This window comes from Rattus norvegicus, chromosome 10 (assembly GCF_036323735.1).
Source record: "Rattus norvegicus strain BN/NHsdMcwi chromosome 10, GRCr8, whole genome shotgun sequence".
Lineage (NCBI taxonomy): Eukaryota > Metazoa > Chordata > Mammalia > Rodentia > Muridae > Rattus > Rattus norvegicus.
This window is the reverse complement of record NC_086028.1, coordinates 14,764,430-14,782,244: the sequence shown is the minus strand read 5'-3', so window position 1 is coordinate 14,782,244 and position 17,815 is coordinate 14,764,430. Positions and strand designations below refer to the sequence as shown.

Genomic DNA, 17,815 nt, shown 5'->3' with positions numbered 1-17,815 from the left:
GCCCTCAGGTTGTGTCCTTTGCTTCCCCCCCCCCAATCTCTCCCGGTCCTGGTGGGGGCTCACCCATACCCAATGTCCATCTGCCCACAGTATATCATACTCTTAGGATCTCACCAGCATCTCCCCAAGCCTAATAAAGTAAGGTGGTCTCCTTGGGAACCCGGTTCCTGGGTGGGGCTTCTAAGTGAGGGGAGTTTACTGACAGACATCAAAGCCGAGTGCTCCTTGGGGGCGGGGGGGGGGGGGGCTGTAGCAGGGAAGATGGCAGAGGAACGGGGTTTTGTTCCCAGCACCCACATCAGGCCATTCTGCAGCAGCCTGTAACTCAAGCACCAGAGGATCCAATGCCCGCTTTTGGCCTTCACAGGCACCCACCCAGACAAATAGGCACGCACACAAAAGTTTTTAAGGGCTTTAAAAGAAAGTCTTTGACAGGTCTCCAGGAATGCTAGTGGTCAGCACTGGCCATGCCCATCAGGTGATTTCATGGGTGCAGCTCCCAGGAGCTTGGGCCTTGTCCTCCGTCCGTGGAGGCCTTTGTCTTATTGCTGTGGTCAAACACCATCACCAGAAATCAAACTAGGCAGGAAAGGGTTTATTTGGCTTACACTTCCATATCACATTATCACTGTTCATCGTCAAAGGAAGTCAGGACAGGAACCTGCCTGCCCAGGCCAGATGCAGAGGCCGTGGGGTCGTGCTGCTTACTGGCTTGCTCCCCATAGCTTGCTTGCTCCATGTTTCTTATAGAACCCAGGACCACTTGCCCAGGGTGAGCTGGTTCACAATAGTGTGGCCCTTACCTAACAATCACTTAATTAAGAAAATACCCTACAGCCTTTCCTGCAAGCCCGATCTTATGAAGGCATTTTGTTAATTGAGGTTCCCTCCCCTCCCGATGACTTTGGCTTATGTCAAGTTGACACAGAACTATACAACACAACCTTGCATCTACCAAGATCCCCTGGGACTTGGCCAGCTAGAAGACCTAGCCACTGCTGCTCTCCACAATGATGGTTTGGGGCTTATTGCTTCCCTGGGCCATCCAGCCACAGGCCACAGAGGAAGCCCAAGGACACCGGGGCAATTCATGAATAAAGAAAGTGCAGTGACATCTGGATATGCTACATCATTGTCTGGGCCCAGGACTGACTTGGACCTTCTGGAACTGATTTGAACCAGTTCCAGCCGGGAGGACTCAAGAAATGTTGGGCTTGAGGAATTTGTCCCACCTGACCCTGACACTGAGTTGTGGGTGGGGGCATTCAGTAGCTCTCGAGAGTATCAGAGGCCTCTGGATACTGTCAGTGACTCTGAGGAGTCATTGGGCCTGACCTGGGACAATCATGTCCCTGGAAGGCCATACCTCAACTCTTGGTGGAGAAAGGGGGCAAATGACACAGAAATGTAGGGGAAACAGTCTGGGTTTGTCCATCCAGGCCCCTGCCTGCCCAGGCCAGATCATCTGGGTCCTCATCCCAGGATACCGCCTCATAAGAAAGTTCTCACCCCTCTAAAGATTCCGGTCTCTGGAAGGGGCTGGTCCCTAAGCTGAGAGGAGGGTGTCTCCAAACCCAGGTTCTGCAGAGAGTGATGAACACATATGAACCCTATTGCACACTTTGGCCCCACTTGGCCTTTGACCATGGCAATGACCATTATGGGAAACAGGCCCTGGTACACTACCCCTCACTGGACGGATACCAAGACCTTGTGTTCCCCAGCAGGCCCCCCGGAGTCTCAAGATGGGCTTAGACCCACCAAAAGGCCTTGGCCATGCCCTATCCAGGACCTGCTTCTTTTGCCTCTCCTCCAGCTTGGTTCCACAAAAATCAGCATGTGAAATAACACTAACCCTTGGTGAGAGAATGCTGACCTAGCATGCTTCACCCTACATTCAGTCCCTAGTAGTGTCTACACAAAAACAAAACAGACTGGCTCATTAGTCATCCTCTGGGCTAATGATGGAGCTGTTGGTAGAGCGCTTGCTTGTCTAGCATGTACAAGGGCCCAGCATCTGTCCCCACACCTGCATAAAACCAGGAATGGTGGCACATGCCTGTAATTCCAGCCCTTAAGAGGCAGAGGCAGAAAGATGAGAAAATTAAAGTTAACTATGGCCACCTAACAAGTTTGAGGTTTGATGCCAACCTGAGCTACATGAAAATCTGTGTTTTTCTTCATTTTGTTTTGGTTTTGTTTTTGAGGAGGGACTTCACATGCGGTAGCACCCAGACCTGAGCTGGCTCCGGGTGCCTGGACACTGGCTGCAGAAAGGTCACAAAATATTTGGTGTGACCTACAGTTCAAGCACCAGTTTCTCAGGCAGGCCATCCTGAACCACATCTACCCCTGAAGGCACTTTTCTTCAGCCAGTGGATGGATTCGGGCAAACCTCAAGGGAACATGGAACTCTTTTTTTTAAAAGATTTTATTATATATATATATATATATATATATATATATATATATATATATATATATATATATATGTACATTGTAGCTGTCTTCGGACACACCAGAAGAGGGCGTCGGATCCCATTACAGATGGTTGTGAGCCACCATGTGGTTGCTAGGAATTGAACTCAGGACCTCTGGAAGAGCAGTCAGTCTTAACTGCTGAGCCATCTCCCCAGCCCAGAACATGGAACTCTTAACCGAAGCCCCTGATCTCTGACCCTATGAGCCCTCCGTGGCTCTCAGCTCAGGCTGAGCTCAGGAACTGAGGTTCACCACAGTCTCTGGGGTCAGTCGTCATCCCCTGTCACAAATGGAGCAGGCAAGGCTCTGAGCAAAGGAGAACCTGTGCAGGTGCAGCGCGGAGCCTTGGAAGCCATAGGATGAGTCAAGAAAGACAGCAGCGTGAGTCACCAATGGGTTGTACACACACACACACACACACACACACACACACACACACACGGGCGCGCACACTAAAGGTCTGTGGAGGTGTGAAGGGAAGGGAGCAGGGAAGACTAGACTCTGGGGCTGGGTTTGGGACCCAGACAATGTTACGTGGCTCAAAGCCTCTTTCTATGTTTGGATCTCAGATTCCTGTCAAATACAGGAGCAAATCTTACCCAGCCCAGTCTCAGAGGATGGAGCCCCTGCAGTGGGGCTCCCCACCCCCACTTCCTGTTTACAGCAGCCTCTAGCTCATCCTTTTACCCCAAAGCCATTACTGTCACCATGGCAACCAGACTGTGTGTGTTCCAACAGGTTGGCAAAACCTGACGCAAGACCATACTAGAGGGCAAATCAACTCCAGACTCTGAGAGGGGCGGGCATTGGGTGTCCCACTCCAACCCCTATCGCCTATAGCAGGACAGTGTGGGGCACAGGGTCCACTATCCCGCCCTTGCTCATCTGATATCCTGGTCCTGACAGTGGATTCATCTTTTATCCCTTCTGCCTGGCTGGGCTGCACCAAGCCGGAGGTTGACTGAGAACTGAGCATTCTGTAGGATAATATTCCGTTCCGTCTCCTGTCTTCAGTGATGGGTATAGGACCTGACACGGATGTGAATTGGGATGCAGACAGGTGACCCCACCTGTATGCTCCCTGAAATGAAGGACTATGGCCAGGGCATTGTCCCTCAGATGTTTCCTCTCCAATTCCTGGTAGTGAGGAACACAGGCCCCTGCCCAGCACTCTTGAAAGCCTGTTTTAGCTTTGTCTCCCCAACAGATGGGTCTTTGCTACAGTCTGAAGTGGAGGATTTTCAGGCCTGCTTTCCTCATCCTCACACTGGTTGGATACCACAAGAATGAGACCTTTGAGGTGGGCGGTAGTGGGGAATGCCTTTATTCCAGCAGAAGCAGGCGACTCTGAGTTCAAGGCTAGCCTGGTCTACAGAGTGAGTTTCAGGACACCCAGGGCTACACAGAGAAATGAAAAACCAACCCAACCCAAACCAAACGAATGAAACCTTTGGTATAAACTCCAAAGGGGAATTACTTAAAGCAACGTGATCACCAGCTACTGAGCGCTGGAACAGCCAAGAACAACTCTCCGTGGGTGCTGAGAACTCATGACAGTAGGAACCCTGTCAGGTCCGCCCTCTGCCCCACCTTCAGGGCTAGCACTTTTGGGAACTGGACAGGAAACTCGTTTAACAAGCGTCCAGGAAGTGGAGGGGGTCTTAGGAGAAGTGGGCTGGGAACAGCAGGCTGCAGCTACAGTGGCTTAATCCTGGCCTTCCGCATACATTCACAGATAACGGTGACGTCATGACATGTCTCAGGTTAATACCAGAGCTCCCAGGTTGCTCCCTGGAAGAGAGCAACTCCCGGCAGTCCTGAGGGGCAGAGCTTTGGTGAGAAGGTTGACTTTGGATATAGCTGTACAGCACTTCAAGAAACACCAGGCACTTCGTGTTTCCTTTGGGTGACTGTAGCTTCCCTGCGGCCCTGGGAAGGAGACCCCGTGACAGCCTCCTCCCTCGGGGCAGGAGAAGGTGGGGACAGCCAACACAGCCAAGCGAGATCCAACGCAAGCGTCCGTCTCTGCACCCACCTGTAGGTTACTGAGCCCTGTGTCCAGAGCAGGGTCTCTCTGGCCAGTACCGAGCGGGTAGGGATCCCCTCCCGACCCCAAACGCGCAGGGTAGGGGGGGGCAGGGCTGGAACTTCTGACCAGCAAACGAGGCCAGGCCCCGCCTCCGCCCGCCCGCCCGCGCCCCCCGCCCGCGGCGCCCGCTCTGCAGTGCTCAGTCTCCAGCGCGCGCGGCTGCTAGCGGTCGCTGTGCCTCGGTGTCCCCAGCTAGTGAGACCGCGACGCCAGCAGGGATCCCCCCGACCCTGTGGCCCCAGAAGCCCTGTCCACGGTGAGTGCTGTAACTCCTACCCGATGCCGTCAGACTGCCGTCGGGGCTTAACCTGCTTTTTACCACAGACTGACAGACGGACAGACGGACGCGACCGCCCCCTCGGGCTTAGCCCCACCCCCACCCTTGGTTTTTGCACTACGCTCCCAGTGGAGCACGGGAATTACTGGCGTCAGAGGCCACGGGAAACTGAGGTCCTGGGGAAACTGAGGCCGCGCGTGCTCAGAGAGAGGGGCGGGGTCGCACGGCGGGCGTCCTAAGCTCCGAGCACAGTAGAGGGCGCCGGGAGGTCCGCATTGCAGAGCGCCCCAGGGAGGGTTCAAGGGCGAGACCTGTGGACCCAGAAAGTGCACACCTACAGCCTCAGGTCCCAAGGTCGCCTGCTGCTGCTGAGCCACCAGACCAATAGAGACCACTAACTGAAGCCAAGCTGGGGACCTCGGAGATGCCCTGCGGGGCTTCTCTGAGCAGGTTGAATATCATCAAGCCCCCAGCGCCTGTGCCCCTCCCACTTTTCGACGCCCCTCATGAGACCTTTGCCCTCACTAACCTGAAATCCCTGCCAGGGTAAGCCTTTTTCCTCCTCAGTTACCCACGAATTCAGGCCCCACCATTTGGTCTGGGGTCTGACTCTGTGTGTGTGTGTGTGTGTGTGTGTGTGTGTGTGTGTGTGTGTGTGTGTGTGTGTGTGTGTGTGAGAGAGAGAGAGAGAGAGACAGAGACAGAGACAGAGACAGAGAGACAGAGAGAGACAGAGAAACAGAGACAGAGAGAGACAGAGAGACAGAGACAGAGAGAGACAGAGAAACAGAGACAGAGAGAAACAGAGACAGAGAGACAGCAAGAGAAATATTACACCAGAGCAGCTCCCAAAATCCCTTCAGACCTCCTGCCTTCAAGGAGAAGAAACCTCAATAGAACAGGGGAGGGTAGCCACAGCCCCTGCCCCCCCATCATCAAAAACAGTGGACAAGGAGCAACTCAACAGAGACAGGTAAGTAACAGGTAAGGCTCCTGGGAAGTGTGAACCAGTCTCCATCTGTGGGGCCTGGAGAGCATCCACCTGCTGCTGGCCTCTGACCCTAGTCCCTGTAGTTCACTTACAGAGATCAAAGTGCAGGTCCTCCCCCTACCCCTTCCTGTTTCCTCTTGTGAATCAGGATGAGCTCCCAAGCAGCATGTGTAACAGGTAGACCAGATGGCCACCTAGGTGAGTTTAGCTATGGGGGGCAGGGGATGACATGGGGAGATCTGAGAATACAGAAAGACTTGGGTAGGGACTGGCCAGGAAGAGAGAGAAAAAGCAAAGGAGAGAGGACAGAGATGATGGGAAGCCATCCTACGATATCTATCTGTCCCAGTTTCCAGAGGCACTAAGGCTGTCCCACTCAGTGCTCTCAGGTTTGCTATGGACTGGAAGCCTAGGGAGAAAGCTGCCCTTAAATTCTCTGCCTCACTGCCCCACAAGATCTTCAAATGGCTGTCTGGTGGGTGACAGCGAGGTGTGAGAGGCCTGGGTTAAACCCTGCCTCTGTCTAGCTTTTCTAGTCCCGGACTGTGAATGAGGTGACCATGGCTTTGGATCAGTTCATATGAGCTTCCTGGCAGATCCTTCCTTTGCTTAGTGGGCAGTTGGGAGCTATGGCTCCCACTGAGTGTGAGCGGGCCACAGGCACATCCTGCTGAACTATCCAACCCTAGGGAGGCACAGTGAAATACAGGACAGTGTCTGAGCTGTGCCTACCAGAGAGGCTGGGGTGGGAAGTGGGCTTGGGGGGGGGGTAGTATCTCAGTGCTGTTCTCTACAAATTGAGGCTTCTAGAAATCCACAAGCAGTAGGCAAACACATACAGGCTTTCAAAGGTAGAGGTGAATGATGAGATTCACACAGAGGCCTTTTTGACAGGTGTCTCTCGGGGCCTGGGCTATTGGGTCAGAGAAGTCAACAGCTGCTGAAGCAGCCCAAGGTTTCCAAGGGGACCAGAGCTGTTTCTGGGCACCCAGATGAGCCATCTCTTAGAGAGACTGGCTCTGATACACTGCTGTTAGCTTCATCCTAGCAACTCAGGGTGGGGGGTACAGCTGAACCCAAGCGCAGGACACCCCAGGAAAATATGTTTGCATATCCCAGGATACCACCTGCCACTGGTGACCCTGGGCAGGTTCCCAAGCCCGCACCTGTTTCCTTGTTTGAGGCAGGGCAGGGGAAAGGGGGGCGCACGCACGCCTCCGCTCCGGCACTGTCAGGTTACTTTGCTTCTGCGTCACATTTTTCTCTGGGACTGCAAGCCCCTGTGGCCCCGTCACACATAGATGCAGCTGGTGGTTGCCTTGGCAACAGCTCAAGAAGTGGCTGCTTTCCTGGCTTGGGGCGCAGGGGGAGCAGCTCTCCTTTTAGTTAGGGAGGAGCTGGGCTTGTGACACTTGGCCACCTGGGACCTCAGGACAGGCTGGCTATGTGTGGCAAAGCTTACTGGGTCCCCACGTTTGGGAGGAGGTTGGTGGGGCTTCTCTTCGACGTGCAGAGCCACCTGGCCTCTGTCACATCTGCGGCTCTGGGGTCTGTCATCAGATAGGAACTCGTTGGAGCAAAGGGGTCAGAAAGCAGCACAGCGGAGGAATGTTGGCCCGAGACAGTGGGGATAATGGAAATATAGGTAAGATGGAGGGCTCCTTGCCACAGACAGGCTCCCTCTGAACGAAGCTGCATCCTCTGACTGCCCAAGACCCTGAGCCAGGAGCAGAACCTGCCTCGGAGTCCATTTTTTGTCTTATGCAATGGAAAAGACAGTCTCCCCTTGAAACTGGGTAGATGGGTGCCAATGTCCTGTAGTGGATGGATGGCAGGCACAGGTATCTTGTTAATGAGCCGGCAAGACAGGGAGCCCAAGGAGTAGGTGCTGGGTAATATGAGATTGTTTTCCTCAGGAGAGAGAGAGGACTTCCTTAGGGTAGTGTGAGTGGTTGTGAGATCCAGGATTGGGGATGGCAGGGTGGCAGGGTGGCATTGTAGAAACAGGGCACTCAGTAGGCCACAGTATTATAGACACTATACTAGCCTTAAAGGGGGTCTTCAGAGTAAACTGAGCGGAAGGTTAGGGGATGTGGAGGTCGGCAGCTCTTCCTCCTTGATGTGGCTAGGTAGGGTCTGGGGACTCATCAAACATTAGAGAAGCAAGAATTCTCAGGTGATCCTAGGCCTGCCACTCAGAACTGCCACTGTGATCCCTTGGTGTCTCAGCTACCCACCAGGGTTAAAGATATGTCCACACCATACCCTTTCATCCCTAAACCTCAACCTCAGGATAGAATGGCTGAGGGGAAGCCGCAGGGTCTGCCTGGGCCTAGACTCCATTTCAGTTGCAAGACCACTCTCCTCTAAGAGACGGAAACGAGGCTGCTTGCTTTGGCAGGATGCAGCAAGATGGCTTGGTTGCCACAGCAACAGGAAGCTGGTTTGATGTGCTCGTTGACAGGAAGCTTAGGATACAGCCAAACACGTCCAGCCTTCCCCAAATGAGACACATGGATTTCATGTTTTCCTTTTTACTGACTGAGGGGTGTAAACTCTACTCTGAGGGGTACCAGCCCCTTTTTATTATCCAATAAATGTGTGTAAGGACCCCAGAGGGTCCCTCGTGGGCATCTTGGCCTCAGTGACAGCTGCCAACCCTACCTGGGGCTTCTGAGTGTAAGAGCCAAACCACAGCCGAGTGTCCTACCTCACCATTTTGGCCTCCTGCAGGGAAGGCCTGGGTACTATGTGTCCTGGCTTCAGCTGGACAAGGGTGTTGATGAGGAGACAGGAAACAGCCACACCGGGCACAGTACAGTTACCAGCATTGGATGTGGGAGCAGAACATACATGTCTCTACTGAGATCCCAGAAGTACTTGCACACAGAGCACCAACTCTGTGCCTGGCACTTCTCCTTCTACCTCTGAGGGTGTCTGCCACTGTCTCCCAAAGCCACTCTACAGGGGGCGCAAAAGGCTATTAGGTCACTTATTCATGTGACATCAGAGTCCACAAAGCACCCCCTCCAGGAACCCGGCACCCAATGCAGGGTGGTGGCAGGCCCCCAGGCCTTTAGCTCCCCTGTTAGCCTGTGCCTCCATAGAACAGTTGATCAACTAAAATGTACTCACTACAGGTGGCTGCCATGTCAACCTTGCTGGACATCAAGAGCAGTGTGCTCAGGCAGGTGCAGGTGTGCCCGTCCTTCCGCCGAAAGACAGAGCAGGAACCTGAGATCACAAACTCACAGGAGCCCCCCACGGGGGCCTGGTGGGTACCTAGGACTGACCCTGCAGGGCATGTATACCTGGCCTCCCTCCCCAGCTGGCCTGTACACTCGCTGTCCACTGCCGATCCCATGTGGGTGGGGAAGGGGACCAAGAGGGTCTGAACTCAAGGCCAAGATCAGGATGGTTTTTCCTTGATCCACTCCGTGGAATCATGTCCTGACCCAAGCTTTCTTTCAGGAAACCTGGGGATGGTGTGGAGTTCTTTGCCCACATGCGCCTCATCCTGAAAAAGGGGGACGGCAGACAGGGCCTGCCATGTCCCGAGGTAAGGACTCAGCTCTGAAGGGCCTAGGAACTGCTACTCCGCACAGGCTACTATCCTAGGTCACCTCTGACTGTCCAGTGAAACCTCTAGCCTCCCTTCTCCCTGGAGAACATTTGGCCAGCCAACTAGAGGGCCTCAGGGGCCCCACCCACCGTCATGGCTCACCTCTGACCCTCACAGGTTCTTCTGCGAAGTGGTTCCCCAGCCCCTGCTGAGCCTGTGGACCCCAATCGTGGCCTGAGAGCCCTGACCCAGGAGGAGGTAATGGGTGCAGGGGGTGCAGGGGTGACTGTAACCCCTTTTTCTAGGAGTATACCCACAATCTGGTGCAGGTGGGTAGTGCGGTTGGGTGAGCAGGAGCAGAGGTGCTAAGGCTGGGCATTCAGTCAGCAATGGGAGGAGCTACCTGGGGCTGAGGACTGGATGCATACAAGGGCAGAACAGGGGCTGAGAAGCTCCGCTCTGGCTGGGAACTCAGGGCCTGTCTCCTGAAGGTGGAGATGCTCTACGAGGAAGCCTTATACACAGTCCTCCACCGGGCTGGCACTATGGGCCCCGACCAGGTAGACGACGAGGAGGTCTTGCTAAGCTACCTTCAGCAGGTGAGCGGGGCCCCACTCTGGGGAGGACTGAGGTGTGGTATGTGTGTCCAGGTACACACACACACACACACACACACACACACACACACACACACACACGCCAGTATCACCTGGATGACACACAGAGTCACAGAGTGCACATACCACAGGTGACTACATACAGTGTATGGAGACCTGGCTAGCCATGTAGATACACATGCAGAGACAGATAACTCAGAAATGATTAGAAAGGGCAGACTGGTGTCCAGAGAATTGGACAGTACTCGGAGGACACATCTCCCTCCATTGGCTTGTCCTCTGATCTATCTTGTCTCTGCTCCGTTTGCTTGTGCCATGCCTTCACGGGCTCACTCCTCTGGGTGCTGAGAATCATAGTACCTGCTGGACAGTGGCCTTCCTGGTGCTAGGGCAGAGGGATCACTCTTTCTTGTGTGCATTCCTTGGGACTCTCAGGACAGCGGCAGCCTTTCCGCAGGCTCCTGCTTACCTGCCCACCACCCACAGGTGTTTGGCTCCAGTTCTGAGGAACACATGGAGGCCATCATGCGTGTGAAGAAGGCCAAGGTGAGGCTATGCCCACCCGAGCAGCTGACCTGCCGGCAACAGTACCTGTGCGGCAAGGAGGGTCGCCAGGGTGGCGGGGAAAGTGGGAGACTGTAACTAACACGCATGCTGAGGCTGCTTAGTCCCGTGAAATCCCCCGGTACCCTTCTGTCAACAGGCCCCCACCTATGCCCTGAAAGTCTCTGTCATGCGCGCCAAGAACCTTCTGGCTAAAGACCCCAATGGTGAGTGGGTATCAGGCAGACCCCCATGGTGCCTGGCAGCTGCGAGGAGCGAAGAACATGAGGGCCGTGGGCTGAAGCACCGGCTCCATTTCAGGCTTCAGTGACCCGTACTGCATGCTGGGTATCCTGCCGGCCTCAAGTGCCCCACAGGAGTCAAGTGGGCAGAAGGAACAGCGCTTTGGCTTCCGAAAGGGCAGCAAGCGTAGCAGCCCGCTGCCTGCCAAGTGTATCCAGGTCACCGAGGTCAAAAGCAGCACGCTGAATCCTGTCTGGAAGGAGCACTTCCTGCTGTAAGGCTCCTGCCTCAATTGATAGCCACTCACTGGGGCAACTCTTAAGAGGGACTGGTAACACACCCACTTTCCAAAGGAGTAAACTGAGGCCCACAGATGATGTGGTATTGGTATGACTACCACATAGCTGGTAGCAGGTGGAAGTTAGGATGGGAGCCCAGCAGTCTGTGCGGAGAAGCTGAACTTATGGCTACTACTATTGCTCTTGGGCATCCATCCCCCTACCTCAGTGCTGGGCAGATATTGCCTGGGGGTTTCACAGACATTTCTGTCTTTTCTACAGTGAAATTGAAGATGTCAATACAGACCAGCTGCACCTGGACATCTGGTAAAGGACCCCAAGCTCTGCAGGGCATGGAGGGTGGTGGCATCTCTAGTTTGAGAAGGAATTGGGGAGAGGGTACTCAGAGCTGGGCTGGGAGCTCCGGCCGAGATATCCTCCACCTTCAGGGACCACGATGATGACGTTTCCCTGGCGGAAGCATGCAGGAAGCTGAATGAAGTTATTGGCCTGAAGGGAATGACCAGGTATGGGGTGAGGGAGGGGGGCGTAATAACCAGAGACCCATGTTAGCCACAGGGGCCAGTCAGTAGCTTTCCAGGACCACCAGAGTGACGCTGCTTTGCTCTTGCTGTCTACCCTGTTGTGCCCAGATACTTCAAACAGATTGTCAAGTCGGCCCGTGCAAATGGGACAGCAGGACCCACTGAGGACCACACTGATGACTTCCTGGGGTGTCTCAACATCCCTATCCGGGTGTGTGAGGAGGGATGGGATGGAGCCATGGGGATGCTTGTGGGTGCCCCAGGATGCTTGGTGGGTGCATAGGAGGTGCCCCAGAGGTCTTGGGCATCTCTGGTGTAGCATCCTATGATCCCCATGGCATATCCCACTCTCTGTGACTGGAGGAGGTAGGCTGCATTGGATGCTATGCAGCCCATTCAGGGTCCCAGAGAACGTCCTGTTTTGTCTTGGATTTGAGAGCGCTCTACTGCTGAGCTGTACTCCAGCCATATGGGGCTGACTGTGTGGGAAGGAGAGGAGCAGAGTGTCTAGGGGTGACACCTTCCCACCCTCTCCCTTCTCAGGAGGTGCCTGTGGCAGGTGCTGACCGCTGGTTTAAGCTGGAACCACGCTCCAGTGCCTCCCGTGTGCAGGGGGACTGCCACCTGGTCCTGAAGCTGATCACCACCCAGGTGGGAAGCCGTGGGGGAGCCACATCTGCACCCCTGCCTTCAAGGCTCAGACAGAGCTGATAACAGACCTCACGTTCTGCCTTGCAGAGGGACACTGCTATGAGTCAGCGCGGACGTTCGGGCTTCCTGTCCTACCTGTTGCTTCTCAGCCGTGTGCTGCGGTTTGAACACCGAGTGGAGGAGGTAGGTAGTGGGTGCCCTTGGGCTGTTGAGTGGAGTAAAAGCCTAGAGTAGGGATGGAGGGACTCTCTGGCCTCTGCCCACCCTTGGATTCCTTCTCCAGCCCAATTCCAGCAGTTGGCGTGGCGAGCTTAGCGGGCCTGGGAACACAGTCCTTTGTCTGCATGGAGCCCAAAGCAATCTGTCCCCCTTGCAGCTGGCTGTGCTGTGAGTAGGCAGGGTGGCCCGTGTGGGTAGAGCCTCCTTTGAAGGCTGTAGGTGGGTGGAGCATGGGAAATGGAGGTGCTGTGGGGTGGGCCTGTTATGCAAGAGCAGACCACAAGCTTGGGCTCCTACAGGCACTGGCAAGTCAGTAGCCGTCATCATCAGACACGCACCCTGGACTATGGGTACCTGCTGGGTCTGCTGGAAGATGTGCAGGCACACTGGGAGGAGGCAGCTTCACTGCCTCAGGAGCAGGTAGGCACGACAGACATTGCTTCAGATCTGTGTGCTGTTGGAAAAGAGCTCACTAGGAGCAAAGGGAAAGAGACCTGCCTTCATAGGGCCTGAAAACACGAAACACATGTTGAAGGAAAGAGTGCAGTAAGGAAGCAATGGTTGTAATGGAGTAACCTTGGACGGATGTCCCAAAGCTCACCTCAGGGCAACGTCTCTGAGGTGGCAAGTGTCTGCGCAGAAGGCCCAAGAGGGCACTGGCAGGTTGGAGCAGAAGGGCCAGGAGCTGTAAAGGCACTGTGGCTCACAGGTGCCGTAGATGGGAGGTGTAGGAGAATGGAATGGGCTGTCGAGAAGGGACTCGGGTAGCTACACGAAGCAATGGTTTTTCAGTATCTGTGAGCAAAGCCATTGTATCTTGACCCTGGCTTAACCCTGAAGAACCCATTCCCTGCAGGAGGAGAGCCTGGCTGACAGCTTTTCTGCCTTCTCCGAGTTCGGGCTGAGACTGCTGCGCCAGCTCCGGGATTACTTCCCCGCCACCAACAGCACGGCTGTGTATCGCTTGGAGCTGCTGCTGAAGTGGGTATCGCAGAGCAGGGCCAGGGGCCTGAGGGGCTGGGGCTTGGGGGCCGGGTCTCCTCAGGTAGCTGTCCTCCCCAGGTGCCTGGAGAAGCTACAGCTTTTCCAACCAGCCTTTGAGATCTGCCCCTTTGAGACCGAGCTCAGTATGGACATTGCGGCTGCCCTGAAGGTGTGTCTGGATCCATCTTGGCCCTCCTTCCCTTGGTCCCGGACAGGCCTTGCTGTCCCCAGCCCGCTCCTTAACCTGACTCTTCCCTTCAATCCACCCTGTTGCTTTTACTGGCTGCTGCTATAGCGGGGCAACCGGGAGTGGTACGACCAGCTCCTGAACGCCAAGAGTCCCCGAGAGCAGGTGTGGACCTGGATGGCCTGGCGGACGGGAGGCACAGGGCACTTGGTGAGGGAGGGGGGTTGGGGTGGGGGTAGGCGGTACATAGGTCACTCCAAGCCTGGCTTTCTTACAGCCCGGGCCGCAGCGCCTAGCGGGGCTTGTTGAGCTTGCAGACATCATCTACGAGGACTTGCAGTCCTGCTACGGGGTCTACGCCAGCCTCTTCCACGGGTAGGCTTTTCCCCCGGATGCTGGTCGTGGGCCAGAATGGGCTATGTTGGCTTGGTAGGACTGGCTAGTGGGGAACAGGAAGCTGAGGCATGTCTTTTGCAGTATCCTTAAGGTGGACTTCTTCACCCTTACCTTCCGGCAGCTGGAACGTCTGGTGAGGGGGGAGTTCCTTACCCTGGGTGCCTGTGGGTACTGGAAACCAGGGAGAAGTCCCTGGTTAAGAGGGTGCCTAGATTTACTTTGGCAGTAGCCTAATCCCACCATCTGAGGCAGGTGGCCGAGGAGGCATGGGTGCTGACAGAAGAGCTGAGCCCCAAGATGAACTTAGAGGTGGCCTCAGGGCTCTTCGAGCTCTACCTGACCCTGGCAGACACCCAGCGTTTCTGGAGCTGCATCCCTGGACGGTGGGTACCCCCAAACTCGGACCAGTATCCTCTTAGCTCTGAATGTGGAGACCTCTGGGTGAAGGTATGTGAGTCTTGATGGGCTCTGAGGGAGTGTGCTCTGCAGGGAAAGCCGCTCCCTAGCCCTGGCTGGCATCCACACCCCATTTCTGCCAGCCGTGAAACTCTGGCTGCAGGTGCTGCGGGACCAGGCCAAGTGGCGCCTTCAGGGAGCCGTGGACGTAGACACGGTGAGTGTGTGCCCAGATGCACGGGGCAGGCTCATCCTGGACCCCTGCAACACCATCACCCTCTGCCTTTGTAGCTGGAGCCTGTGGACGCGGCTTCCAAACACAGCAGCTCTGCAGCCACCGCCAGTCTCTGCCTTAGTCACATCCAGGAGCTCTGGGTCCGCCTGGCTTGGCCCGACCCGGCCCAGGCCCAGGGGCTAGGCACTCAGCTCAGCCAGGTACGTGGGCTGAGGATATGTGGAGAGTAGACCAGGAGATGGGGTAGGAGCAGGGTCTCAAGATCCCAGCCCATCTTCTGCCCCAGGACATGTGCGAGGCCTCCCTCTTCTACACGGAGCTGCTGAGGAAGAAGGTGGACACCCAGCCAGGGGCTGCTGGAGAGGCAGTGAGCGAGCAGGTGAGTGGCTGGGTGTCAGGCGACACCAGCAGGTGGCTGGGTGCCCCTTCCCTCGACCCCCTCCCATAACAGCCGCCCACCTGCCCGAGCTGCCCCTGGTCACACCTTTCCAGCTCTGCGTGGTGCTCAACAACGTGGAGTTGGTGCGCAGAGCTTCGGGGCAGGCACTAAGAGGACTGGCGTGGTCCGAAGGGGCCAATGGGCTGGAGGGAGTGCTCCCCCGTCCTCTGCTCAGCAGCATACAGGCCCTGGATGAAGACCTTCTGCGGGAGGCCCACACTGTGACAGCACACCTGACTTCCAAGGTGGGAAGAGGGGTGGGGCCCGGGACTGTACCCATGTGAGGACTATTCTTGAGTCCCGCTCTTGTTCTGAGCACCACCCCTCTCTCAGATGGTGGCAGACATCCGGAAGTACGTACAGCACATCAGTCTGTCTCCGGACTCCATTCAGAATGATGAGGTGAGTGGGTCGGATCGGCAGGGAGTGCTGATGCAGGGGGTCCTGCTGAAGTCCTGCTTGGTCAACCCTGAGGTCTCCTGCCCGCAGGCTGTAGCCCCACTCCTGAAGTACCTAGATGAGAAGCTGGCCTTGCTGAACGACTCGCTGGTGAAGGAAAACCTGAGCAGGTACCAGCTTGGGCAGTGGGGTAGGTGGGATGGTGCTGGCCCAGGGAGTCACCCAGGTAATGGTCCTCCAGGGTCCTAGAAGCCCTCTGGGAGCTGCTTCTACAGGCCATTCTGCAGGCGCTGAGTGCAAACAGGGGTGTCTCTGCCGATTTCTATGGACGCTTCCACTTCACACTGGAGGTAAGATCACAAGGGGCTCCGAGTCCCGTCTCCCCAAAGTCGTCCCCCCCTCCCCGTAGGACACTAAACCTGTGTAGGCACTCCACAGCTGTGCCCGCAGCTCTTGTCCCCACAGCCCAAATACCCTAGGACCACCGTTCTCACAGTTGTCTGGCCTCCGCTTGCTGGCGTTCCCCAAGCCTTCGAATTTGAGAAGTGGCTCTGCCTTGGCACCTAAGACCCCAAGCTTTCTGAATCCACAGATCTCCAGCACAGGCTAGCTCTGACAACCCTCTCGTTTCCCTATGTAGGCTCTCGTCAGTTTCTTCCATGCTGAGGGCCAGGGGCTGCCCCTGGAGAACCTGAGGGATGGAAGCTACAAGGTGAGTGGAGCTTTGTGCAGGAACAAGTTCGCCTCGGTGCCCTGTAGTGGGCATCCTTGTGTTGGTGAAACAACATGGCCACCAGGCAGTTCAGGTGACTCTGAAGACTGTCACTTCCCTTGCAGAGGCTGGAGGAGGAGCTGCGGCTACACAAATGCTCCACCCGAGAGTGCATTGAGCAGTTCTACCTGGACAAGCTCAAGCAGGTGGGCCTGTGCTTGTCTACCCCCAGCCTGCCCTGAGAGCCAGCTTCATTTACTGGCTCTTTCCACTGGCCTTTCCCACAGAGGTCCCTGGAGCAGAACCGGTTTGGCCGCCTGACCGTCCGGTGTCACTACGAAGCGGCTGAGCAGAGGCTAGCTGTGGAGGTGCTGCACGCGGCGGACTTGCTGCCTCTGGACGCCAATGGTAAAACACGGCAGCCGCAGCTGGCGGTGGGGGTGGGGCGGGGCGTCGGGGGCAGGGCTCACAATGTATCTTCTAGGCCTGAGTGACCCCTTTGTGATCGTGGAGCTTGGCCCACCACACCTCTTCCCACTGGTCCGCAGCCAGAGGACCCAAGTCAAAGCTCGGACACTGCACCCGGTGTATGATGAGCTCTTCCACTTGTAAGTGCCTGCCTGGCCGGCTGTGCCCTCTGCCTGTGCCATGCGGCCGGCCGCAGCAGGCTCCTGACTGCCCTGTCCACAGCTCCGTGCCTGCAGAGGCGTGCCGTCGCCGCGGGGCCTGTGTGCTCTTCACCGTCATGGACCACGACTGGCTGTCCACCAATGACTTTGCAGGGGAAGCAGCCCTAGGCCTGGGTGGTGTCAGTGGCATCGCAAGGCCGCATGTGGGAGGGGGCGTGAGGCCCGGTCAGCCCATCACACTACATCTGCGCAGGCCCAGAGCTCAGGGTGAGTGAGAGTCTTTGGGGTTTGAGGGATCCAGGCCTGGCCTAAACTGGTTTCCTCATGCCTACCTGCATGCCCACCTACAGTGAGGTCTGCACTGCGGATGCTAGAAGGCCGCACCAACCGAGAAGCACAGGAGTTCGTCAAGAAACTCAAGGAGCTGGAGAAGTGTATGGAGGCTGACCTCTGAGCATCCTGATGGTCGCAGTCCCGGGCCTCGCCATTTCCCTGTGCAGCCCACTTTGTGCAGCAAGGGGTTCTGGAGGCCCCTCCCTCACCATGTGACCTGCCCACTCTGGTTGGACCCTGTGGCTTCTGTCTGCCCTGGCCGTGTCTTTTGGCGTGTGCTGTGAACCCTTTGTGCCCCAGCATGCCCCAACTTGAGTATGGGTAGCCAACTCAGTGGGATTGGCCAGCATCTGCCCCGGATATAGAGCAGGATGGATGGGACCCGACCCTAGTGGCCTCTCTTCCCCGAGAAGTGGTCATATGCTCTCAGAGGACTCTGCCCCCTAGAGGCCACTGGGTAGAACTTGGAGGAGACATTTATGGTCACAGCTAGGAATAGAAGCCACTCAGGGTGGAGGCCCTTGTCGCTGTTCACACCCTTATAACTGTCATTGGACTTGATGAGAAATAATTTGTGCACCATGACAGCAGTGTCATTGGGGAAGCCTC

At 56.1% G+C, this 17,815-nt stretch overlaps 1 protein-coding gene and 1 non-coding gene across 2 annotated transcripts; both read left to right on the top strand.

The window, feature by feature from the left end:
• The first annotated feature begins 4,728 nt into the window (after positions 1 to 4,728).
• Baiap3 (BAI1-associated protein 3) lies at positions 4,729 to 17,477 on the top strand. Its single transcript, NM_001312663.1, has 34 exons — positions 4,729 to 4,826; positions 8,979 to 9,112; positions 9,310 to 9,397; positions 9,578 to 9,658; positions 9,892 to 9,999; positions 10,504 to 10,563; positions 10,721 to 10,787; positions 10,882 to 11,077; positions 11,364 to 11,408; positions 11,531 to 11,608; positions 11,735 to 11,837; positions 12,170 to 12,277; positions 12,365 to 12,460; positions 12,561 to 12,664; positions 12,796 to 12,916; positions 13,353 to 13,477; positions 13,559 to 13,649; positions 13,776 to 13,832; positions 13,945 to 14,042; positions 14,145 to 14,196; positions 14,316 to 14,446; positions 14,553 to 14,676; positions 14,751 to 14,894; positions 14,981 to 15,073; positions 15,187 to 15,378; positions 15,467 to 15,535; positions 15,623 to 15,702; positions 15,774 to 15,882; positions 16,173 to 16,244; positions 16,370 to 16,450; positions 16,532 to 16,652; positions 16,729 to 16,852; positions 16,935 to 17,140; positions 17,224 to 17,477. The coding sequence occupies exons 2-34, from the start codon at positions 8,988 to 8,990 to the stop codon at positions 17,325 to 17,327; spliced, it is 3,453 nt and encodes a 1,150-aa protein (NP_001299592.1). The 5' UTR covers positions 4,729 to 4,826; positions 8,979 to 8,987; the 3' UTR covers positions 17,328 to 17,477.
• On the top strand, positions 15,367 to 15,476 carry Mir3547 (microRNA 3547). Its single transcript, NR_037321.1, has one exon. It is a non-coding gene; the product is annotated as a microRNA 3547 (primary transcript).
• Positions 17,478 to 17,815: the final 338 nt, after the last annotated feature.